This window comes from Stegostoma tigrinum, chromosome 18 (genome assembly GCF_030684315.1).
Source record: "Stegostoma tigrinum isolate sSteTig4 chromosome 18, sSteTig4.hap1, whole genome shotgun sequence".
In the NCBI taxonomy this organism is placed as follows: domain Eukaryota; kingdom Metazoa; phylum Chordata; class Chondrichthyes; order Orectolobiformes; family Stegostomatidae; genus Stegostoma; species Stegostoma tigrinum.
The window spans coordinates 21,941,857-21,968,271 of record NC_081371.1 but is presented as its reverse complement, the minus strand read 5'-3'; the positions used below and the strand labels follow the sequence as shown (position 1 = coordinate 21,968,271).

General features: G+C 39.9%; 2 protein-coding genes across 12 annotated transcripts in view; one reads left to right on the top strand and one right to left on the bottom strand.

The window, feature by feature from the left end:
- The window catches only part of LOC125460896 (voltage-dependent calcium channel subunit alpha-2/delta-4-like), a 403,518-nt gene that overhangs the window by 284,716 nt on the left and 92,387 nt on the right, over positions 1 to 26,415 (top strand). For all 9 annotated transcript variants that reach the window (XM_059652381.1, XM_059652382.1, XM_059652384.1 and 6 more), the window contains one exon: positions 26,310 to 26,371. In XM_059652381.1, coding sequence (XP_059508364.1) covers positions 26,310 to 26,371 — 62 coding nt within the window. The remainder of the gene's footprint in view (positions 1 to 26,309; positions 26,372 to 26,415) is intronic.
- The window catches only part of LOC125460897 (leucine-rich repeat and transmembrane domain-containing protein 2-like), a 91,888-nt gene that overhangs the window by 57,674 nt on the left and 7,799 nt on the right, over positions 1 to 26,415 (bottom strand). For 2 of the 3 annotated variants that reach the window (XM_048549086.2, XM_048549084.2), the window contains exon 1: positions 10,839 to 11,363. The exons of the other annotated variant lie outside the window; for it this stretch is intronic. The gene's annotated coding sequence lies outside the window, so the exon portion shown is untranslated. Of the gene's footprint in view, positions 1 to 10,838; positions 11,364 to 26,415 lie in introns of those variants that run through there. 3 annotated transcript variants of the gene reach the window in all.

Sequence of the window (26,415 nt, the reverse complement as noted above, 5' to 3'; positions counted from 1 at the left end):
CATTAACTCTATCTATACCCCTCATTATTTTATAACCTTCTATAAGGTCGTATCTCAACCTCCTGTGGCCCATTGAAAGAAGTCCTATCCTTTCCTGTCTTTTTTTATAACCCAAACCTTCTATGCCCAGCAACATTCTGATAAATCTCTTCAGAAGCCTCTTCAGCTTAATAATATCCTTCCTATAATTGGGCAGCCAGAACTGGACATAACATATTCATGCTGAATTGCCCTTGACAAGGTATTGATGAACCACCATGTTTAGCCATTGCAATATACTGACTTAGTAAAACATTAATGTTAAAACCATTAATAGCTATATCACCCTGCCACATGCATTAGTTATAATGTCCACAGTCACCCCATCCTTGCTACAAGAAAGTTTGATTATATTAAGTTCAAGGTCTATATCTTCTTCAATTAGTTATTGAAATAACTGCACAGGGGCTGGTATCCCATCACCAAGTCACCCTTTATTTATACATGGAGTGTCCTGCACTCTGATCCAGCTCCCTCAGAGCCAGCTGTCAGGATGAATAGAAGCTCTGACACTCCTGTTTATATCTGTCAGTCAGCGCTCTCTGATTGGACCAGATTAGCAAGGCATGCTTTACTCCCACCTCATTTCCAAGTTTGCAGCTTTCATGTGATCCATGAACTTGTTCAGGACCGTCATACTCAGCCAAACTTTACATATCTCTGGCCCTGACCTCACATCAACAATGCCTCTTCCACATGCTGGGCCAGACCTGTGGTTCCTACACCAAACTTCATCCCCTTAAGTAAACAGTCTCTCTCACTTAGTCATGTGTCCAGTACTGGTGTTCCAGATACCATTTCACCCTCCCTCTCAGGTCTGGGAAAATCAGGATAAACCTGGTATAGAATCTCCTCCCCATTAGCAACTCCGTTGGAGCTATCCTTGTGTGTGCGAAGGATGGTCCTGTAATCAAATAGGAACCGGGACAGTTTGGTATCTAGTGCAGCTGTAGGATATTTCTTTAAGCCTGCCTTCAAAGTTTGCACTGCTCGTTCTGCAAACCATTGGATGGTATGAAACTGTCCTTTTATGACAAATACCAACAGATTTTAGGAAATATTCAAATTGCTTGCTGGTTAAAGTTGGCCCATTATCTGTGACCAACACTTCAGAGAGTTCATGTGTTATAAAAGATGTGTGCAGGTTGTTTTCTAACAGTATAACTGTGTTTGATGCATGAACTCTATGAACATCCAAACATTTTGGATGGTCCGCAATAGCTAAGAACCCTGACCCCATGAAAGGACCTGTAATGTCAAAGTAAAACCAAGTCTAGGGTTTATATGTCCATTCCCACAAATGTGGGGGGGCTGCAGGTGGTAATTTTTGACCTTGTTGGCATTTTGAGCACTGTCTGACCAATGCAACTTTGTCTGCATCTGTCCAGAAAATTTAAAACCATAGTGGGCTGTTCCAGAACCCTACACCACTGGTGGCACATCTGCCTATAGGAGGCAGCTTAATGCAACTGCATTTGCCACTTCGTCTCCCAGACAGTATTCCAACTTGTAATTATGCACATTATTAATTAATAGAGCCCACTACTGGACTTGGCCTGAAGCTATGGGTGGCACTGTCTTGTCCTCTTTAATTAGACCTAGCAGGGCTTTGTGGTCTATTATTATTACAAATTTACATGAGTAAAGGTATTGATGGACCTTCCTGACTCCAAATATGACTGTCAAATATTCCTTCTCTATCTGGGCATATTTAAGCTCTGCATTAGCCGAAGTCCTGGATGCATATACTACTAAGCATTCCTGTCCATTAATCCACCTATGAGCTAATACTACCCCAATGCTGTATGGGGAGGCATCGCGTATCAATACCAGATCGTGCTTGGGATCATGGTATGCCAATACCTTGGAGGTTGATGGCTGTTTTTTCACTTCCCTGAAAACTGTGGCTTGGCTACTTGACCTTTCCCAAGGCTGATCCCGTTTTTAGGAATTGATGTAAAGATGTCAGGATGGAGGCCAGGTTACATATGAACTTTCCACAATAATTCACCAATCTAAGGAAAGACCTAAGCTCCAGTACAGACATGGAAGCCAGGGCACCTCTGATTGCCCTCACTTTATCTTCCAACAGGTAAACGCTAGTCTTGTTGACTCATAACCCAAGTGGGTCACTTGGAGTGCCTGGAACACACGTTTTTCTCTTCTAAGACATACACCCGCCCTGGAGGAACATCTATGGAGTATGTCCAAATTCTCTAAATGCTCCTTACTGATCTTCCCTGTTATTAGCATGTCATCTTGTTAAATGACAACCTGGTGGACCCTCTAAAATGTTTTCTGTTGTTGGCTGAAAAATGGCACAGGCTGGTGATAACAAAATGGTAATCTTGTATATTGGTACAAACCCTTATGAGTACTGTAGCATACTTCTGGAAATCGTCATCTATCTGCAATTGCAATTACGCTCATGTTTAGCTTCATGAAGGACAGTCCCCACTGCCATATTTGAATATAGATCCTCTATATGAGGGATTGGGTATTTATCCAGCTACAAAAAGTGGTTTACTGTTTGTTTAAAATGCCCACAAAGGTGAACCAATCCATCAGGCTTCAAAAGCAATATGACCAGTGCTGCCCATTCTACAAACTGGACTGGCCTGATTATTCCTTCACTTTCCAGCGTCTGATTTCTGCCTCTACTTTTGCCCATAAGGCAAATGGCACTGAGCGGGCCTTGCAGAATCGTGGAATTGCTTCCTGATCAACATGCAAGGTGCCCTTGGCCCCAGCAATACTTCCAAGACCTTCCTGAAAATCTTATAGGTATTTAATTAGGACTTCACTCAGGCAACCATTTTTTCACCGAATAATGTTATGCCAATCTCAGTGAATTTTTCTCAAACAACTTTGCCCCATCAAGCTTGGGACCGAACCTTTTACTACAATCAGTGATAACTGAATCAGGTGCTTCTCATAAAGAGACTGGAATCAAAGCTGTCCCGTTAATCTGTTAAGATTCCGCAGTATAGGTTTTCAGTCTGGCCAAGGTCTTATGCAAACTGAAGGTTTGGAGTCCAGAGCAAATTTTGTTAAAACTAGTTCTGCAATCACTAAAATGGCTGTGACAGTATTGAACTCCATTTGAAACAGGTGACCATTTAACCAGATATTTATTTTGATTGCTTCTGGTTTGGATGTTGCTAAGCAATTTAACTGTTCCAAATCAGAAGTAGGTGGGCTTCCCAGGGTAAGCACTCCTCTAGATTTATTTGGGCAGCGGCTGAACCCGAAACACTACACCTGTAGTGTCTCCCACCCCTCCCTCCTCCTCTAACCAAAAAAAAATGACTCGGTGGTGTGAAGATAAGGTAAGGCTTTTTCTGTTTCATTTTTTTTGTATATCATGTGATTGTTAAAAACCTTTTTTGTTCCTTTTTCACTTATCTAAATTAAATTTAACATTAACTATGTCAGGAGATCTCAGACCCGTGTTATGCTCCTCTTGCTCAATGTGGGAGCTCAGGAACACGGCTGATGTCCCTGATTCCTTCATGTGCAGGAAATGTGTCCAGCTGCAACTCTTGTTAGACCGCATGACGGCTCTGGAGCTGCAGATGGACTCACTTTGGAGCATACGTGATGCTGAGGGGCTCTTGGATACCACATTTAGCGAATTGGTCACACGCAGATTAGGATCGCTGAGGGAGAAAGGGAATGGGTGACCAAAAGGCAGAAAAAAAGCAGGAAGGCAGTGCCGGTGTCCCTTGTGGTCATTTCCGTCCAAAACAGGTATTCCGTTTTGGATACTGTTGGGGGAAATGGCTCAGCAGGGGAAGCCAGCAGTAGCCAGGTTCATGGCACCGTGGCTGGCTCTGCTGTACAGAAGGGTGGGAAAAAGAGTGGTAGGGCTATAGTCATTGGGGTTTCAATTGTAAGGAGAGTAGATAGGCGGTTCTGTGGTCGAAAACGAGACTCCCGAATGGTATGTTGCCTCCCAGGTGCACGGGTCAGGGATGTCTCCGATCGGCTGCAGAACATTCTAAAGGGGGAGGGTGAACAGCCAGTTGTCATGGTGCATATAGGCACCAACGATATAGGCAGAAAACGGGATGAGGTCCTACAAGCATAATTTAGGGAGTTAGGAGCCAAGTTAAAAAGTAGGACCTCAAAGGTAGTAATCTCAGGATTGTGACCAGTGCCACGTGCTAGTCAGAGCAGAAATGAAAGAATAGCCAGGATGAATGCATGGCTTGAGAGATGGTGCAGGAGGGAGGGGTTCAGATTTTTGGGATATTGGGACTGGGTCTGGGGAAGGTGGGACTGTTACAAATTGGACGGTCTACACGTGGGCCAGACTGGAACCAATGTCCTTGGGGTTGCTTTTGCTAACGCTGTGCGGGAAGATTTAAACTAATGTGGCAGGGGGATGGGAACCAAATATTGGACAGGTTATTGGACTGAAAAGAGGTAGTAACTAAAGCCTGTAGGGAACTAGATAATGAAGCCAGCGTGACCATAGGGAAGAGTAGGCAGGGAGCAGATGATGAACACAAAGGGACAGGTGGTCTGAGGTGCATTTGTTTTAATGTGAGAAGTGTAGCAGGTAAGGCAGATTAACTTAGGGCTTGGATCGGTATTTGGAAGTATCATGTTCTTGCTATTACTGAGACTTGGTTGAGGGAAGGGCATGATTGGCAACTAGATGTCCCAGGATATCGATGCTTCAGGCAGGATAGAGAGGGAGGTAAAAGGGGTGGAGGAGTTGCATTACTGGCCAAAGACAATATCACAGCTGTACTGAAGGATAGCACTATGGAGGACTCGAGCAATGAGGCAATATGGGTAGAACTCAGAAATAGGAAGGGTGCAATGTTGGGGTTGTACTACAGGCCTCCCAACTGCAAGCGTGAGATAGAGATACAAATATGTAAACAGTTTATGGAAAAGTGTAGGAGCAACAGGGTGGTAGTGATGAGAGATTTTAATTTTCCCAACATTGACTGGAATTCACTTAGTGTTAGGGGTCAAGATGGAGCACAATTCGTCAGGAGCATCCAGGAGGGTTTTCTAGAGCAGTATGTAAATAGTCCAACTCGGGAAGGAGCCATACTGGACCTGGTGTTGGGGAATGAGCCCAGCCAGGTCGTTGAAATTACAGTAGGGGACTACTTTGGAAATAGTGACCACAATTTCTTAAGTTTTACAATACTCATGGACAAAGATGAGAGTGGTCCTAAAGGAAGAGTTCTAAACTGGGGGAAGGCCAACTACACCAAAATTTGGCTGGATCTGAGGAATGTAGATGGGGAGAAACTGTTTGAAGGTAAATTCACATTTGATATGTGGGAGGCTTTTAAAGAAGAGGTTGATCAGAGTGCAGGAGAGTCATGTTCCTGTGAAAATGAGGGATAGAAATGGCAGGATTAGGGAACCATAGATGACAGGTGAAATTGTGAGACTACCTAAGAGGAAAGAGGAAGCATACATAAGGCCTAGGCGACTGAAAACGGACAAAGATTTGGAAGAATAGCGGGAATATAGGGCGAATCTGAAACGAGGAATTAAGAGGGCTAAAAGGGGACATGAGATATCTTTAGCAAACATGGTTAAGGAAAATTCCAAAGCCTTTTATTCATATTTAAAGAGCGAGAGGGTAACTAGAGAAAGGATTGGCCCACTTAAGGACAAAGAAGGAAAGTTATGCGTTGAGTCAGAGAAAAAAGTTGACATTCTTCATGAGTACTTTGCATTGGTACTCACCAAGGAGAGAGACATGACAGATGTTGAGGTTAGGGATAGATGTTTGTATACTCCAGGTCAAGTCGGCATAAGGAGGGAGGAAGTGTTGGGTATCCTAAAGGGCATTAAGGTGGACAAGTCCCCAGGCCTGGATGGGATCTATCCCAGGTTATTGAGGGAATCACGAGAGGAAATAGCCAGGGCCTTAACAGATATCTCTGCAGCATCCTTAAACACGGGTGAGGTCCCAGAGGACTGGAGAATTGCTAATGTTGTCCCCTTGTTTAAGAAGGGTAGCAAGGATAATCCAGGTAATTATCGACCGGTGAGTCTGACATCAGTGGTAGGGAAGCTACTGGAGAAGATACTGAGGGATAGGATCTATTCCCATTTGGAAGAAAATTGTCTTATCAGTGATAGCCAATATGGTTTTGTTCAGGGAAGGTCATATCTTACCAACTTAATAGAGATCTTTGAGGACGTGACAAAGTTGGTAGATGAGGGAAAGGCTGTAGATGTTGTATACATGGACTTAGTAAGGCGTTTGATAAGGTTTCCCATGGCATGCTGATGGAGAAAGCAAAGCTGCATGGGGCCCAGGGTATGCTAGCTAGATGGATAAAAAAACTGGCTAAGCAACAGGAGGCAGAGAGCAGCAGTGGAAGGGGGTTTCTCAAATTGGAGACCTATGACCAATGGTGTTTCACAGGGATCTGTGCTGGGACCACTGTTGTTTATGATATACGTAAATGGTCTGTTTAGCAAGTTTGCAGATGACACGAAGATTGGTAGAGTAGCAGATAGTGAAGGGGACTGTCAGAGATTACAGCAGAATATAGATAGATTGGAGAGTTGGGCAGATCAATGACAGATGCAGTTCAATCCGGGCAAATGCGAGGTGATGCATTTTGAAGATCTAATTCAAGAGCAAACTATACAGTAAATGGAAAAGTCCTGGGGAAAACTGATGTACAGAGAGATCTGGGTGCTCAGGTCCATTGTTCCCTGAAAGTGGCAAAGCACGTCAATAGAGTGGTCGAGAAGGCATATGGCATGCTTTCCTTCATTGGATGGAGTATTGAGTACATGTTACAGTTGTATAGGACTTTGGTTCGGCCACATTTAGAGTACAGCATACAGTTCTGGTCACCACATTACAAAAGGATGTGGATGCTTTGGAGAGGGTGCAGAGGAGGTTCACCAGGATGTTGCCTGGTATGGAGGGTGCTAGCTATGAAGAAAGGTTGTGAGTAGATTAGGATTTTTTCATTAGAAAGACGGAGATTGAGGGGGGACCTGATTGAGGTCTACAAAATCATGAGGGGTATAGACAAGGTGGATGGCAATAAACTTTTTTCTCAGAGTGGGGGACTCAATTACTGGGGGTTATGAGTTCAAAGTGAGAGGAGGAAAGTTTAAGAGAGATATGTGTGGCAAGCTCTTTATGCAGAGGCTGGTGGGTGCCTGGAATGCGTTGCCAGCGGAGGTGGTAGACGCAGACACGATAGTGTCTTTTAGGATATATCTGGACAGGTACATGGATGGGCAGGAAGCAAATGGATACAGACCCTTAGAAAATAGATGACATGTTTAGATAGAGGATCTCGATCGGCGCAGGCTTGGAGGGCCGAAGGGCGTGTTCCTGTGCTGTAATTTTTATTTGTTCTTTGTTCTTTTGTTCTAGATTCTGGCTTATATGTCTTCTCATTCAATTTAAGTCAAGTGGGACTCTTTTGCTGTCTCAAGTCTGCGCACCAGCAGCAACTACAATGGCTTGCCAGACCAGATCCTAAGGAAAATTTTAATCATTTGGCCAAGATTTGTCTTTATTTTTGAGGTTTTGCTGTGGGGTAGAATCTCACAGTTCAGGATATGACCTGAGTGAGGCTATGCAATAGGTGTACCCCAAGCTCAGTTAGACTCGCGAGGATGTCCACTTCCATCAGAATACCCTACAACTCATATGTTCCATTTGTTGCATTGCCTAATGATAAAGCCTGTTTGAAGTCTAGTTGGGCTTCACCTAGTAGGTGCATTTGCATGGTTGCATCATTAATCCCACATACCACATGGTTGCAAACCAACTCATTAAGGATTAAACCAAAGTCACATGCTTCTGCCAGTCATCCTAACCTGGTCAAAAATCCCGATGCAGATTCCCCTTGTTCTCAACTTGCCAAGTAAAACTGTTAGCGTCTCAGAATTAGTGAAGGCTTGGGATTGTAATATTCCTTAACTAAATCCATCGTCTCTTGAAATTTTTTTGTATCTGGTGTTTCAGGGAAAATTAGGCTCCTAATAACTGAAAAAACTACGGGTTCACGGCTGTCAAGAGAATTAATTGTTGTTTTTCATCTGTCTAAAACTTATTTGCCCAGAAAAAATAATGTATTCTTTCCACGTGCTGGGCCCAGAATTTGATGGTGGGATTGAACGAGTGAAGCCTCCCAAATAACAGTGTGATGACAGAGACAACACACTGTGGAGCTGGATGAACACAGCAGGCCAGACAGCATTAGAAGAGCAGGAAAGTTGACATTTCGGATCAGGATCCTTTTTCAGAAATCTTGAACATTTCTGAAGAAGGGTTCCAACCCGAAATGTCAGCTTTCCTGCTCCTCTGATGCTGCCTGGCCTGCTGTCTTCCTTCAGCTCCACACTGTGTTGTCTCTGACTCCAACATCTGCAGTTCTTGCTATCCCAGCATGATGACAGAAATACTTACCCCAACTCAAAGATGACTGTTGAGAGTGAATTTCTTCAGAAGCATGCTTTTCTCTCATCACCACTGAAATAACTTCACAACGGCCTTTCACCAAGTTAACCTTTACTAACACATGGAAAATTCTTAACACTGACCCAGCTGCCTCAGAGCCAGGTCTCAGAGGGAACAGAACCTTTGACACTCTTGTTTATACCCATCAGCCAGAGCTCCCTGAATGGATCGGATTAATAGCCATGATATTCATGGTGGTCCACGTGGCTGACCTCATTACAATCATTGCAGTACAAACAATAATTTTACAATACATATTCCACCATGTCAATTGCTGGTAACAGCTTTTGGAACAATGTTCCGCAGTTTTACTGATCTTCCATTTAAGTTACATCAGGAGTTTGGGGTACCCCTGCAGAAGCTAAGAGCTGTGGTATTGAAAACTAAGAACATACTTGTCATATATTAAAAAATTGTATCGTTTATTAAAGAATTGAAGGGTTTCCAGTATAATTTAGCATGTCACATTGTATGAGAAATCTGCTACTTTTTTTTAGAGAGGGAATTACTGTCCTGAATTGAAACCTGGGACATGAATCAATTCAAACAAAATGACTTAGCAGTAGCTTTGGTGAATATAGAATCCTCTTTCCCTTCTAAATTGTGCTGCTACATTACAGCATCTTAGGGTGCTGCTATTCTCAACCTCAGCATTAACAATACTGAAAACCTGAAATATTTGGCAAAGGAAATTATGCATACCTGGCCAATGGTTTAACTTACAGTGAAATAATATCACTCTGTCTGATCACACGTATTCTAATAACTCACATGTTATTAATCCTTCAGCCAGGATCTCCCAGCAACACATCCTTCCCCTCGCCCAAACTTTGACACTCACTTTTCTGTCGCGATGTGATGGAACAGTCAAGTCAATGATGTTTTGTTGGGTCTCCCAACAAAAATTTCATGTAATCCTCCTTTGTTCTAATGAATATAAAGAAATGGTGTATCAAATGGGAGTGTTACTGAACTGTTGCTGTAAGTGACCATGCTCTCAGGTTGCCTGGATTGTAGCTGCTAATGCAGCATTCAATTGGCATCAGTGATCAAAGGGAAAGGGATTCAGCAGGTAGCACAAATGATTAACTCCCAGCCTCCTGTTCATATACAACAAATTACACTTGAAACCAGGACAATAATATCCTCATATGTGTTTGGATGTTATTATGTTTAGAACATAAATGAGTTAATATCTCTTTGGTTAGCTTATATACATTGCTGAACTTGCGTCACGCTTCCCAAACTTCATTCATGATTTGCTTGTGATATTTCAGTGAAATGCGTAACTGAAATGGTACAGAACCACAAAGATCCCAAGTTCAGTTTCCAATCTACAGCAAGTTAGTAATGTTAGGCATTAATTGCTGGCTCCCTCATGATCCTTTAGGTATGTTGGATGAAGACAGATGTATAAGAAGAACAAAAAGTGTCTCGTTTTTAATATGGAAATTCAGACAAACACAATATGAATGACTAGTGAATCTGTTTCTGGTGGAATTGGCTGAGGTAGAGGTATTTACCAGGACATTGGAAGATTTCCCTGCCTTCTATAAACTGTGCACAGGTTACCACATGTTTACCTACATAGGATAAAGAGAAAATGGGGCTCTGCAAAAATAATGAAACTTCAAACATTGTACAACTCCATTATGACAATAATATCATATCAGGCTAATTCATATGCCATGGGTTAATAACACTTGAAATTTTGCCATGTCTGTACAATATGGTTTTAAAAAGAGGTGGGAAGAATATTTGGACAGGAAATTTTCACATGTTCTATGTGTCTCATTCAAATAGAAATACAGAGCCATTGCGCGTCAGTCTTCCTTTGAATTCTGTGAACCTTATTTCCTCATATTATTTTGATGCAAGGTGACAGTTGAAATGCAACACAAATGCATCATTTAAACAACACTTGTCCCCTGTGAACGACAGTATCAATTTGGGGTACCTCATGAGGAAACAAAGACACCTGTTATTACTGCTTTATATTAAGACATCAAGCACAGACAGCTCAGATCATTTACTGCACTTCTAGAATGTAGGATTCCCCATTCCAGACTGCTGAAAAAATGTTAAAAATGACATCTCCCCTCCCCCACCTTCCCAAACCTCCTCCATCGTAAGCCTGTATTTAATTTAGAGTTATAATTGATTAAAATGTTCCTGTCACATATTTCAAATATTTCCACATTTTTCATTTTGGTTATTATTTAATAGACTTTAGATTTACTTTGATATTTAACGTGTTATTTAAATCCCAATAAATACACAATGTAGATTTCATATAAGTTAATAAATGAATGCATTGCCTTACCTTTTCACATACTCCCATCTCTCATCCTAAATCTCAAACCCAGCTTTTCTTCCTGATCGTGTTGCTGAGCCGAAAAAAGATGCTGCTAAATATACCAAAGAATCGCAAATAAAATAACCTGGGGAGATACAACCGACCACTTTCACATTTTAAGTGCGCTTATCTTTCATTCCCCACAGTCTAACGTGTTACAAAGCTGCAGTCAGGTTGAATCTGACATTCTCAGCTCTGACAGTAGTTCCGTGTGCTACATTGATATCACTTACATTAAAGCTATAGTGATGCAAGCTTTAAAATGTGTATAATTCAGTGGAATACCCTCTCTACAAATCAAATTTTATGGTCTGCTGTTGTTTTCTCCTTTTGCCATCACAATCCTATGTTAAATATAATACCTCAACCATAATTTTACAGAAGGTTAGAAGGTTCTGACCACAATTGAATCTTCATCTAGCTGACACCTGTTCTTTGCTTGACTATACCAACAGATGAATTCAGGAATCCCCTTTTCAACAGGATCTTTTATTCTTTCCTCCTGACTGCCAAGCTCAGGCGGACAAATGTCACCCCAGGGGAATATCAGCTCCGTGCATGGCCTACTTAGACTGTCATTTATACAGTCTCTATTTCTAGTGCAGTCCAATTTGCAGCAATGATTTAATGGCATTAAACACTCTGCTAAGTGAGCAAAATTAATGTTAGAAGAGCAATGATCATTAAACGGCCTGTGAGAAATTATTTGGAAGTGGTGAGGGTCAGTATGAACAAAACATTAATGCTTGTGATTCCAACATGAGGCATCAGTACCCTGCACAGAAGCAAGCAATTATCCTGAACATAATTCACCTTAATGGTGGGGAGTAGCTGCTACAACCATAGGACAGAACATGAACTGGATAACAAAACCATCACATTTTTTAGTGTCAGAGACAATGGGAACTGCAGATGCTGGAGAATCCAAGATAATAAAATGTGAGGCTGGATGAACACAGCAGGCCCAGCAGCATTTTTTAGTGTGATTGAATATATAATTATTTTACATTCAGGCTGCAACAGGAGTAAAATCTGTTCAAGATTTACTTTTTACCTTAAATTGACAATCACAGATGACCTTGGGATTGCTCATATGTTCTATTCATTTGCTGTTGGAAGAAATTTTTAAAAAAAACTTCTTCCCAACATTGCTTACACGTTCAAAATATGACAATCTTAATTCACATAAATGATATTAGCGAATATTTTAAAAACTTGCCTATTTAAACATATTCCTGGCTGACCTCTCTAGTTTTACACTGCATAAACCTTAGTTCATACGAAATTAATTTTCTCATGCTGTACCTTTCATCAAATCCACTTACGCATCACTTTTGTCGTTACTGACCTATATTTGGTTCCAGTACAGTAGCATGTAATTTTAACATTTTCATCCTGGTTTTCAAATCTATTCATGGTTTTTCTGTGAAGTGGACAAAATTGGTAATCACATGGACCAGTGCAGGTTAATTAAGGAAAACCAGCATGGATTTTTAATGTTGTGTTTTTACTGACATGTTGGAATATTTTGAAGAGGTAACAGAGAGGTTTGATGAGGGCATGGCATTGGTGTGGTGCACATCTACTTTCAAAACACATTTACTGCAGAGAGACAGAGCAGACATTTAAGCAAAGCTGTACCTCATGGGGAAATAAAAGAGGCAATAGCAACAGATATTAAAAATTTTGGGCAAATGACTTTAAATAGAGAGAATAGTGATCCAGGAGTGGTTCTCAAAGGGGAGAGAGGTTTGTACCGGAGTTCCCAGGAGGTCAGTTTTGGACCCCTTCTCTCTCCCAATATGTATTAATGACATAGACATTGATGCACAAGATGCAATTTTGAAATTTACATATGATACTAAACTTGGAGTCATTGAAAACTGTGAGGAGGACACGTAGAACTTCAAAGGACAGAGACAGATTGGTGGAATAAGTGGATAGGTGCTAGAAGAAGTATAATGTGGAGAAATCTGAAGTGATTCATTGTATTAGGAAGAGCATGGAGAGACTATACGGAAGATAACAGTACAATTCTAAAGTGGGTACAAGAAATATGGTATCTCGTTGTATTTGTACATAAATCATTGATCATGGCAGGGGTTGAGTGAGTGGTTTATAAAGTATACAATGCTCTAGACTTTATTCAAAGCAGCATAAAGTGCAAGAGCAAGTTGAAAATGTTGAAATTATGGTAAGAACATAAAAACTAGTTCAACCTCAGCTGAAATATTGTGTCAAGTTCTGAGCACTACACTCCAAAAATGACATTAAGGCAATGGAGACAGTGCAGAAGAGGTTCATAAGAATGATTCCAGGATATAAGATCTTTAGTTATGATAGAATGGAGAAGATTGGGACTGCTTTGCTTGGATAAAAGAAGGCTGAGAGGAGATCTGATTGGCAGATTCAAATCATAAGATGTTTGGATAAAGTTGATAGTAGAGTAGAGAAGCTGTTCCCACTTGTAAAAGGATTGATTGGTTAAGATCTGGAATCCACTGTCTTCAAGTGCAGTGGAAGCAGGTTCTGCAGACATATTCAACAGGAAAATAGCCTTTGCTATTGAAAAGAAACAATGATTAAGGTTCCGGGGAAAATGGCATAGCACAAAATGATTATTCAAAGAACCAGTGCAGACCTGATCATGTTACAACCAGAACTTCAGAGATGTTCCCCAATTTGTTATTATTTCATGCATATGCTAAATTTTTAAGCTTCCAGGTGAGAAGGGATGAAGTGGCTTCCCTTCTTTATTTATCCACCCCACTCAGTTGCTTGCAACAAGTTAAAGTAAAGAAGGATCCTCTTCCTTGTGGATACCTTTCTACCAGAGCAGATAAATTTATATTTTAAAAGGAGCCAGTTTACCTAGGCCTTCTTGAATTAACAAACATTGAGATTATTAATTGATAAATGTGAGAAGAACTAATGGCAGAACACACATGCACACAGATTGGAAATGAAGTTTTTTTAAAAAAGATGTCTAGATCAGTCTCTGAATTATTTGTGAAGAGCATATGTTTGAACATTGTTGATATTGCTTTGAAGGTTAATGGCAGTATTGGTGTTGATAGATGAATAGTCTGTTTTACAATCCTTAAGTTTCCAGAGTGGTTGAGATTCTTGGTTTTGCAGGCTGTTTGAAGTTCCTTTGTCTTGATTTTTTTTTAAAATAACGGTTTCCAACACTTGGAGTTAGAGTGGAGCTTGTTGGAGATGATTGTTTGACTGTGACATTCATAGTATATCAACACATGAATCCATCCTACTATGCATGCAAGCATTCAGTGCCACAAGTCCACTCCAGCAGAAATTAAACTTTTTTATACACCAGGGAAAAACCCAAAATGCATCTGTAGTTTGAGACATAATCTCCAGCAGGATGGCTTGCTGTTGTGTTCGGAATCATCAGCCCTTCATTATCTTTGTAATCACAAGACCTCACAGTAGAGTCTGTTTGAAGTTTCTTTGACAAGTCTACGTGTTACATATGCAATTTTCCAACTATTTTGCCAGACAGTTACTGAATTTAAATCCACAGATTTTCCAATATCATTTTTCCTTAGAATCAGCATAATTTGGAATTAAAATTAAAAAATGCCTAAATATATTTTGGGGTTCTAATGTATTGCGACAATGATAGTCAAATCTCCTCTTTCTGTTCCACAAATAATTTACATATCAGTTAAATTACATAGAATATACAGCACAAAAATACATGAATATTAATGTATCATATGCTTATCTTCCCACACCTCTTCATCTCACCTTCTTAACATCCTTCTGTTCTTTTCTCCCTCATGAATAAGGAGGTGAGTGGGACATTGATGTCTCAGTACGTTGATTAAGAGATTACTTTAATCTTCATGTTGACTGAGAAAATCAAATTGGCATGGATAGTGACAAGGAAGAATTCATGTATTCAAGATAGTTTCGTGGGATAATCTGCTATGAATTGAACCAGTTATCACACATTGTCTCAGAATAAAAGGTCTCCTAGGGATCCGGGAACAGAACATGTTAGAATTTAGCAGTCAATCTGAGAGCGAGAACCTTGATTCAGAAACAACTGTGCTAAACTCAAACAATGACAATTACACAGGAATGAGGCCAAAGTTGGCTAGGGTGAACTGGGAAAATGGAGCCTATCAAAAAAGATGGTTGATGAATAATGACAGATTTTGTTTAACATGACTCATAGCAAAGACACAACAGTGTAGATGAAGAATTGTAGGAAGGGGCTAACCTGACCAGAGTTAACCCAAGGATCCTAAGGCTGAAAGAAAAGTTATAAAATGTGGCAAAGATGAGTGGTAAATCAAAGGATTGGAAAAAATTAATATCTACCAAAAGATTACAGAAAATAATAAAGAGGGAGAAAATAAATAAAAGGGCAAACTAACAAGTAACATAAAAACAGTTAGTGAAAGCTCCTTTAAACATACAAAAATGTAGACAGAGGAAATAGTCGATATAAGCAGCACAGAGAACAAGGCTAGAGAAATAATAATGGAGAATTTGGAAATGACAGAAAGATTGAACATATATTTTGTTTCAGTTTTTGCTCTAGAGGATAGTAATGCAATAACATTCCAAAAACATTACATAATCAAGGGGCTAAAGGCAGAGTAGGGCAGAGGGCGTGGGTAGGGTATGGAGCAGATGGTGTGGGGGCAGAGGTGAGAAATGAAACGCAATATCTATCACTAGAGAAAAAAATGCTGGGGAAACTAATGAGCTAAAGGTCAATTGGTCCTCAGTCCTAATGGATTGCATGCTAGGGTTTTAAAGGAAGTACTACAGAGATAATTGATACACTGGTAATAATCTTCCAAGAATCCTTGGAAATAGACACTTGAGAGACTATAGCTAGAATACTGTGAAAAATTTTGGTCCCTTTATCTAAGAAAAGATATCCTATCACTGGGGACAGTCCAGAAAGGAATCACTAGGTTGAGCCTGGGAACGAAGGGATTTTCGTATGAGGAGAGGTTGAGTAGGTTGGGCTTATATGCAATGAAGTTTACAAGAAGGAAGGAGACCTTTTTGAATCATACAAAATTCTTGATGGGTATGACAGCTTAGAAGCAGAAAATTCTTTCACATTAAGAGATAATCTAGATCCAGAGAGCATACTACCAGAGCGAGGAGTTGCTCATCAAAGAAAGAGATGGGGAATAAGTTTTTTTTTCACTCAGGTGGTGAGGAATCTGTGGAATTACTTATTGCAGATGGTTGTCAAGGCTAAGTTGTTAAATATCTTCAATGCTGTGAGAGAGAGAGATTTCTAAAGAATAAAGCAATGAGGTTCATGGGAATAAGGCAGGAGAGTGGAGTTGAGGATTATCATATCAGCCATAATTCCATTGAATAGCAGGCCAGACTCAATTGGCACCATGTCCTACTTCTGCTCCTACATTTTATGATCTTATGGCATCACATTTGACCTTAACATAGAGCCAGTAAATTTAGCCCTCTGTGGGCCATTTCCCATGGGGCGTTGTGTCCTGACCAGCAGAACGCAGCAGTGTGAGGGGCTCAGGGACACTGTGGCCTTGGTTCTCAAAGTATTGTTCTCGGCAAGTTGATGGCAAACCTGATGCCCGGAGCATATGTTGGAAAGGGCGCATCCTGACACGTAGAACATAGTTTGAAGATGGGACTGAACCTTTCACCCATAAAATGGCCTGAAAAATGGTAAGCCTGATTCTCAGAGTGCGGACTTTAAGTGGGGCACAGCCTAATGCCCAGTGTGTGGGCTGTAAATGGAGCTGAGCCTAATACCCAAAGTGTGGCTGAAGCCATGAAAAGAAAGAGAGGCAGAGAGCAGCATCATTGCAAGCAAACATAAGCTCAGAACCTGATCTGTTGCAGCATGGTAAAACCCAAGGATAGGTTATCCCAGAATCCCAGAAATAGGCTGGAGGACAAAATGTCATATTGGAATAGGCAAACAGCTCCTGGACCCTAGGGGCAATGTTTTAACAGCATCAGTAAGTCTGAAAAGTCACAGGGAGGAGAACATTCCCTTCAACTCTGGGAGACAATCATCTGGTGCACATGATAACAGGAAATTAACTGTAAGAGTTCAATCTACTGAATGTCTGCGTTAGAAATGCAGGTCTCTTTAAGGCTTAAGAGTATTAGCTCCAGAGTTTAATGACAACAGTTGATTCTCATTTGATTTTGTATTTAACAGTTCAGTTCTGGGCCCTCTTGCAGGTGTAGTGGTAGTGCCCTTATGTCTGGAGTAAGAGACCCAATTTCAAGTCCCATTTGCTCCAAAGGTGTGTAATAACATCTTTGAACAGGTTGATTAGAAAAATGGGTTTAATAAAAATAAACCCCTTTCAGTTCTAGAGTTCTCTTGTAGTGCCCTGATAGTTTCTGTAACCCTGAACTAAAAGACCTGGGTTCAAGTTGCACCTATTCCAGAAGTGTATAATAATATATCTGAATAGATTGATTGGGCAAATAGGTTAAATAAGAGTTCTGTTCTTTGATTTGAACAATTGGAAATACAACTGATTTACTGCTGGTGGTTAGTAGAGGAAATAGGTGATTTACTGTTGGTAGGAAAAGTTATTTGGTTGTGTGTGATAGCATGTCCAGTTAAAATAAAGGCAAAAATATGAAATGAAAATTCTTCCTTCTTCTAAGCTAGAAGATATGGCTTCAAGTCCACCTTACCTCAAGAGGGTTAATTACACATCAGTTAAGACTTCAGATAAGACTTCAGTTCTTCCACAATTGGGAATTGGTTTAAGGACAAGGAAAAGGTCCAGAAAGGAAAAGTGCAAACTGATGTAAGAACTATATTATAGTTCTGAACCTCTGAAAGCCTTGTGCTACCTAACTATCTTCCTCTAAAACAAAATTTTGGTTTAACCCCTCTTAATTTTCCCCTTCTCTTGGTTTTTAGTTTTTGATTTTTGGTCTTGTTAAACTGCCCCTGGTTGACAAGTAGTTGTTATTTGGTATTTAGAGATGTTGATCTGTTTAATACTAGTAAGAAGATGAGTTCTTCCCCAGCAGCATGTTAGAATCTGAACAATGAAAGGTGGACACAGATGTCAGGACTTTAATACGGATTTAAAATAAAACCTTTTTGTAACTTGCTGAAAGTCTTTAGCTGCCTAATTCAACAAAAGAAAATCAGTGTTTGTAGCTGATGTAAAAATTAGGAATTAACCTCTTGACAATATCCTGGTGGATCTGAAGTATCAGCCACAAATGTCAACTATAAATATTTTAATTTTGGGCATTGAGCTTCTCTGATCATATTTGGAAAGATCTGGGCCAATGGAATGAAGAATTATTTTTTGTATAACCTCAATGTAGTCTGTGTGCCTGCATTTCATATGAGTACATAATTCTTTGCGGACACATGCCAAAAACTCTGAATACTGTTTCACCCCCAGGGATTCTCATTAAATACCTTTAGACATGTTTCAGGGTACCCAACTAAATATTTATTACTTACCATATCCCAACCTCTTGACCATTCCTAATTTTAAGCATTCTACCACTGGTGGCCACCTCTTAAACTGCCAAGGACCTAAACAGTGGAATCTCCTCCCTAAATCTGTTACATCTCTGAGATAATAGGAACTGCAGATGCTGGAGAATCCGCGATAACAAGGTGTGAAGCTGCATGAACACAGCAGGCCAAGCAGCATCTTGGGAGCAGGAAAGCTAATGTTTCGGCATCTCTCCCTGCTTTAAGAAACGCTTGACAACCTACATCTTTGACCAGTCATGGTTTTCTAATATGTCCTATATGAGTCATTATCACAGAATCAGAGAATCTGTATTCATTTTTCACAAATCACCTTGAGGGGATTTGCAATGTTAAAGACACCAGGCCCGAAACGTCAGCTTTCCTGCTCTTCTGATGCTGCTTGGCCTGCTGTGTTCATCCAGCTCTACACCTTGTTATCTCTATATAAGCACTGGCTGTTTTTGTTGTAGTTGACTCATTCAATCTAGTATTATGAGAAATTTCTGAAATCTATTCCATGACACAAATCATGTGAGAAAGAGTTTGTAGATTACACAACTCAACCAATTAAATTGCCATAAAAAAATTGACAGGAATGATTGGCATCAGAGCAATCTAATTAATCTAATCTTCCTAAACCAAAAGTCAGTTTGCTTTAAAAAGTTTTTAGGGATGGTACGTCCCCATGGGAAACACAGGTATTCTAATGAAGTGGATTCATGGTAAAAATATACACATATTATTTATTTGCTTTAATATACTGAGACTAATCTTGTGAATAACATAGCATTGGGAATAGCACTGCAACTTCCTCTTTAAAAAAAGCATTAACCTAGCCATAATTTGAATGATGCGGAGATCTTGTGGATAGTGCCTCTGAGCCCAAACATCTGCATTCAAGTCCAACTCCAGATCTCGATATTCCAGAAATTTGCTTTCATAACACAAAAAATTCTATATCAATCTACATTTCACCCAAAGTGTGCCAATGTCATGGAGTAAGAGTGGATAAAATTCCTGGCCAGCTTTGTGATGAAAGAAAATTAAAGTCAATACCATCACTGTACATATCTCTAAACTACAATGTACATGTAAAAATGCATGTTGCAACAGTAAATCAGGAGCTAACCCCTCACCCCTCACCTAACCCCTTGTGATGCAATGGGTCAGGTCTACATTTGGGCAGAGATTTGAGGCAAATAAGAAATGATCAACTTGTTTCACAATGGAGCTAATGGAACTTGAAAATTATATTTTACAAATATTAGCACATAAACATTTAATGCATCTATATGCAATGCTACTACCTATTATTCAGATATCATTTGAAATATATGGGTTATATATGCTAAAAGGAGTGAAATAAATTTAACAGGGTAGGGTTAAGTATTGGTATATAAATTAGAACAAAGAGTAATACAACATGGAAACAGGCCTTTTGAGCTGAACTGGCCGATGCTGACCATGGTGTCCACTCAGCTAGTTCGAATTGCCCGCATTTGGTTCACATCTCTCTAAACCTTCCCATCCATGTACCTATCCTAATGCTTTTAAAATGTTGCTATTGTACCTGCCTTAACCACTTTCTCTGGTGGCCCATTCAACATATACACCACTCTTTGTGTAAAGAAGTTTCCCCTCAGGTCTTTCTTAAATCTTTCCAGTCTCACCTTAAACCTATGCCCTCTAGTTTTAAATTCCCCATCCCTGGAAAAAGACTCTATGCATTCATCCTATCTACACTCCTCAAGATTTTATACACCTCAATGAGGTCACCCCTCATTCTACGACATTCCAAGGAACAAAGTCTTATCCTGGCCAGCCTCTCTCTGTAACTCAGGCTTACTAGCCCTGACAAATCTTCTTCGCACACTTTGCAGTTTAACAAGTCTTTCCTATAATACAGTGACCAAAACTGTAGACCATACTCCAAGTCAAAGTGCAGTATTGTTCAACGTCACTGGCCAGACCCTCTGTGGTCTATGTAAAAGAGCTTCCTACCTTAGATATATGGTTGCAATTATTGCTAACTTTGTTAAATTTGCTCCAGCCTGAAATTCCTAGTTTCCACAGTAAACTATTTTGAACTAGTGTCAGCTTGTACAACTTGTCTGGGCATGCAGGTATCAGGCAAAATGCAGGGTGCCAGTATATCACACTTTCTGGCTAAAACCCACAAGGTATTTTCTTCTAAGGATAGAAGCCGCAAAAATAAAGGTTCAAGTCTCAATCTGCAGAACAAATATCTAACAAATTTAGATGCCTCGTGATGCCAAGAAGGCATCCCTGCCAGTGACACTGCCACTGATCTTGAGCTATAACAATGAACATCACAAAGTTGCAAGCTCTGCTTCAAGTAACTGGGAGGAAATGGAATACAACTATATCTAATTTACTTAGCAATGCCTTAGTCAACATTTCGCAGTTTACACAAAGGAAATCTAATTGACTTAATACTCACATTCCATGTGGTACTTTCCATGTCTCCAAATAAATTATACTATACTAGATGTAAATGACTGAAATAACTTGGGCTGGTGTATTCGAGATAACAAGGTGTAGAGCTGGATGGACACAGCAGGCCAAGCAGCATCTTAGGAGCAGGAAAGTTGAGGTTTCAGGCCTAGACCATTCATCAGAAAACCCTTTCTAATGAAGGGTCTAGGCCCAAAATGTCAGCTTTCCTGCTCCTAAGATGCTGCTTGGCCTGCTGTGTCCATCCAGCTCTACGCCTTGTTATCTCAGATTCTCCAGCATCTGCAGTTCCTATTATCTCTTGGGCTGGGATATTCTCATTTTTCAATGGGAAAATGTTGTTATTATTCATAATTGGAGAAAGTATGTCTGGGAATTCGAATGTCATGATTTGAAATGAGGTACATGTCTATAATGTGTTCAACTTGAAAAGAAAATAGTTTGCATCATGTGCTTTGATAGCAAAACCATGTATCTGTTCCTGAGTTGTACTGATCGGTAGACCGTTCGATTAACCATGAAAAATTCATTATTTTTCTTTTTCAGTTGACTACATTATCTTCAGTTGCAAGAGCTTGTTTTGAAAACTGAACAATTATGAATGCTTAACTTAGTTTCAAAAGCTTAAGCAGCGCCTACTTTGATGTGCGCAGTTTGATTGACAGTTTTAAGCTTTACCTCTCTTTTTGGAACTACAGTTAGATGCCTGCTTGTTTTTACAGCTAAACAACAATTTGAGGGATTTAATTTTTTTTAATTTGTTCTGTAGCATTTCAAGCATGGTGGTGTGCTTTTGTGTGACAGCTCTACTAGACTGTTAACAATGTCTTTTTCACATGCTCATCTCAAGGACTTCCCATTGCGACTACACAGCACTCGATGTCTGTACATAGTGTTTACCGGTTGACTAGCTATAGAGGATAGATGTAGGAAACTGAGAGGGCTTGGGGGGGATGATGGGTGATGATTAGGGAGAATATCAACGTTACAAAAAACTAGACTGAGGCTCAGTAAAGTATGGCAACCTTTTAACCAACCACCTCCAACACTGCCTCAGGAATTAGGAAATCTGAACCCTGCCCACCCAAAATAAATGAGTCAAAAATATGGTGAGTATGGGCAGAGGTGACAGGCTTAGATTTTCCAAGTTAGAAAACGGACTACTTATGTTTCACAAGACCAGTGATTATCATTGTTTCAGAGATAGTAGGAACTACAGATGCTAGAGAATCTGAGATAACAAGGTATAGAGCTGGATGAACACAGCAGGCCAAGCAGCATCAGAGGAGCAGGAAGGCTGATGTTTTGGGCCTAGACTCTTCTTCAGAAATTGCTGAAGAATTTATGAAGAAGGGTCTAGGCCCGAAACATTAGCCTTCCTGCTCCTCTGATGCTGCTTGGCCTGCTGTGTTCATCCAGCTCTACACCTTGTTATACCAGTGATTATCATTGCTTTAATAACTACCAGAGTCAAGATATCGCTTCACTTCGCAGGAGCAAATACACAAAAATTTCTAGTTTAATTTAGTCTGCGTTTTAAAGGAGGTACAGCTCCACATAACCAGCAATTTATCATTAGGTATGAAGAAGTAAGCAAAACTACAAAATCACATTGAAGCCATCAGTGCAGTTCATTTGGCCTGTGCTGCCTAATCTTTATGGTTTTCATTACACCTGAAATCTATTCTTTTTGTGAAGCTGCTGTGAAATGCCCAGAAACTTCAAAGTATGTACTATCACTGATGAAGTTCATAAATGTGATTACATAACATACACTCACAAACCATGACAAGATTCAGTCTTGAACTGATTGATTCCTTCAAAGTAATTGATCTGTTTCAATTTCACATCTCAAGTCTCTTTATGGATTTCAACATCAGTTTTATTTTTCTTCCCTGTCTTTACAGCTGAGTCTTACCATATTCCGAATTTTTAGTTGTAAGGACCATTTGGAGAGAGAACAGCAAAAGGAGCGTAAACGGGAAAATATTGTACACATCTGCATACAGTGATTTTATGAGATGCCAACTGTCCAATTTTACACAACATTCTGCATTTTCTTGTCATAAGCACCATCAAAAAGGAATAAACAATCCAGAGTTTATACCTGTTTTAAAATAATACACTCATTGTTCATTAAATAAAATGTATAAGTTTGAGTTAAGTAGCTCACATGGAACTAGGAAAATATAACCACGTTTTTTATGGAGCATATTCTCAAATTCTAAGGCGTGGGGCAACACCACTCCTAGATTTAATGTTTTCCTTGCCTTTTAAGAGATTGGAGTACAGATTTCCTATTGAGCTAATATTTCCGAGTCATTAACATCCCTCTTTGCTCTGCCTAACTATTCTGCTACTGGAATTTCTTATGATAGTGAATTCTCCTGTGCATTAAAATGAAGACAGGAATCTTTAAGAGCAGGAAAAGAATAAGAAGAACCAAACATTTCTAGTTTTGCATTGATCAACCCCATTTAACCAGCAATAACCCTTTCTTGCTTCTTTTATATATCTGTCTAGTTGCATTTTGACTCATTTTAATCAGTTTCATTAGGTGTCAGACACAGCTAAGTGGTAGCACTCTGTCCTCTAAACCTTGTGCTTTTAAGTTTCAAGCCAAAAATTTCAAGGAAACACTCGAAGCTAACACTCCAGTGGAGTACTGAGGGACTGCTACATTGTCAGAGACACTTGTTTTTGAGTGACATTTTAAAGGTATTGCTCCCTCGCATGTAAAAAATCCTATGGCACTAGTCTAAGAAAGCAGGCAAGTTTTGTTGGCATGTGTCAACCGTAATCACAAAAATAGGTTCTCTGGCTATTTATATCGTTGCTGGCTTTGGACCCTTGCTGCATGTACGTTGACTCTTGGGTATCCTACAATATAACAATGACTTTCTTTTTATCATCCCTGAGTATTTATCATTTAAAATCTGACATTTTTTAAAAAAAGAGCAGGGATATCATCCTCATTGTCTTAGTCATGTTTCACCATCAGTCATTATTAAAAGGCATATTACCTGGTCATCAACACATTTTTGTTTATGGGAGTATGTTGGCACAAATCTATTGACTATTCCTTGCAAATGATCATATCGACTATAATCCAAAAGTACTTTTTTGGCTGTAAAATTCATTGAGATGTCAAATGATCACTAAAAGCTTTATATAAATTCACGTCTAGGATTTTTTTGTGGCACCGTGCAGCATTCCCTCTAACTTTATTTTTCATGTGAGCCTACAAGGTCAGTTCACAGCAGTGACTTCTGGAACCAGAAGTATGTGATCTGCATAGGTGCACTTATCATCATGGAACTGGAAATGTAATGTACACACAGCTGTGTAACTTAAGGGGAACATTGATACTGGGCTAGGAGGACTTGGGTCAAGTCCCAGCCACTCCAGAGGTAGAGGATTATAATGTAAATTCAAGCCTTTCATTCCTGCTTTGCAGGTGAGAATGTTTTACATAGCTTTTCTTTATATTTTTTAAACTTACTTGTCCTTGAGACTGAAAGGTCAGTTTTGCCGCTTTTCATAGTATAATCCCAAAGAACTCAACTAAATCACTCAATCTTTCAACTATATTATTTTAGCATCATGTTCAAAAAAGGACAAGATCATTTGTGCTCAGAAATTACCATGAACCATTAAATATTTATTTCTGCAAACTGAAAACGAATTAAAGCACTCCCTCTAGAGGTCTTGAAGATAGCTCACTGGATCACTATCTTGTCAGGTGCATGCTATTTTACCAAAGGCGATAAATAAAGTAGTCAATGTGTTTCATGGTGATAAAATGGAATGATTGCCCTTATCTCAGAACTATCATTGCACTGATAGTGTGTACACTTTGCCATATTTGGTTATGCTTCAGTCCGTGTTACACTCGAGTTTCCTGTTGTGCAAATGTTGATAATTCCTACAGTTTTACAGGTACAGTTACAATCAGTCAAAGTAACATCCGATTCCAGTACAGGGGTTGGCTACGCTCAGTCAGTTGGTTGGACTGAGCAGATTTTCAGGATCTGTGTTCTTGCAATCCAAGGATTGAGTGATGCTTTCTCCACTCAGTCTGAGAATTACATTTTGCAGTCGAGACATCTGTCTGTGAGTGGACCAATCTTGCCTGCTATCTGACAAAGGGAAGGATTGATTATGATAAAAGTGATTTGAAGAACACTTAATGGTGAGGTCCCTGGTGAGTAAGCAGGAAGTGTGGAGGGCAGGAAGGGTTAATAGTTTAGGAGTCTCAGGTAGATGTGTTGTTGAGTTGACATGATGCAGGCAATTTTGGGACCATGAGCCTTGGTGAGAGGCATGTGCAGTAGCAGAGTTGGAGTGAGTGTGAGTTTGAAGTAACAGCGTCAATATTACGCTTACTGTTGGGCAGTGCAGAATATCATTGACCATGGACCAGCTACTGAGCATTCCGTTTCACCTGGGTTGTGACACTGACCCAGTTGAAATTTGGCTCCAGGTTAGCTTGGTTTAGAGGCATTATCTTATGTGGCAACCCACAGTTATAAGGACAATCCTTCTTTCCCAGCTCATCCACCAAAACCGCTGAATTCTTGTCTGTGAAACATGCAGAAGGCTTTCCTTTCCTCTGGATCTCATGTCCTTTGCGATAAGCAACAAACACCACAATGTCAAGGCCAATTTCTAATTTGCAGCCCATGAAGTGGTGTGTTGCTGGGCTTTAAATACAGTGCCCACATCACAAATGACAGGAGGTCCTGGCAGTGGTGAGTACTTCCCCCTCTCCAGCCATGCAATTCCAGGAGAAGTGCACCCAAGAGCCTAGTTTCATGATTCATTGAGTTTCTGACCTGTTTACGTAACCACAAGATTTATTTAACTAATCCAGGTAGGTTTTTGTCCCTGATAAGTCCCAGGTGGGGGATTCAGTGATGGTAATGCGATTGAATATTAAAGAGATACTCTCATTTATTGCCCATGGTTATAGCCTCACACTTCGTGGTGCAAAAAAAGCCTGAATATTATCCAGATCCTGTTGCATGCAGACAATTGCTGAATGGTGCACAAGCCATCTGCAGATGGGGATTATGCAATTGCAATCCTTCAATTTCTTTCTTCTGCAAGCTTTCTCCGGGTTTACTGATGTTGAATTACATTATTACAGAAGGTGGCAAGCCACCCTTTCCCATGAGGTAATAATTTGCCTTTCTGAAATAATTTTTACATCAGGATAAAACAGCATGTGAATGTTTATGTGAACAAGGCACAAGGAGAATACATGTCTCATGACTGCACAAGAAAGACAGCTTTAATATATTCATTTATAGAATCATCAAAATGTCTCTCACCACCCCTTTTCCCAGAGTGTGCATTAATTCTTTTACTCTGAGACTCCCTGTATTTGAAATCATTCCAGAAAATGAGGCAATTAGTTTATTTAAACCTTAGGTTAATTATTTCATCTTTTCTTCCAGCTGTTGGTGTGCAGATTAATCTCCGATTAATGCGTCAGAAATTCTGGATGGCTACACGGCAGGTAAAAAATGAACTTTTAGCTGATAAGTGATTTCTCAGGTTATT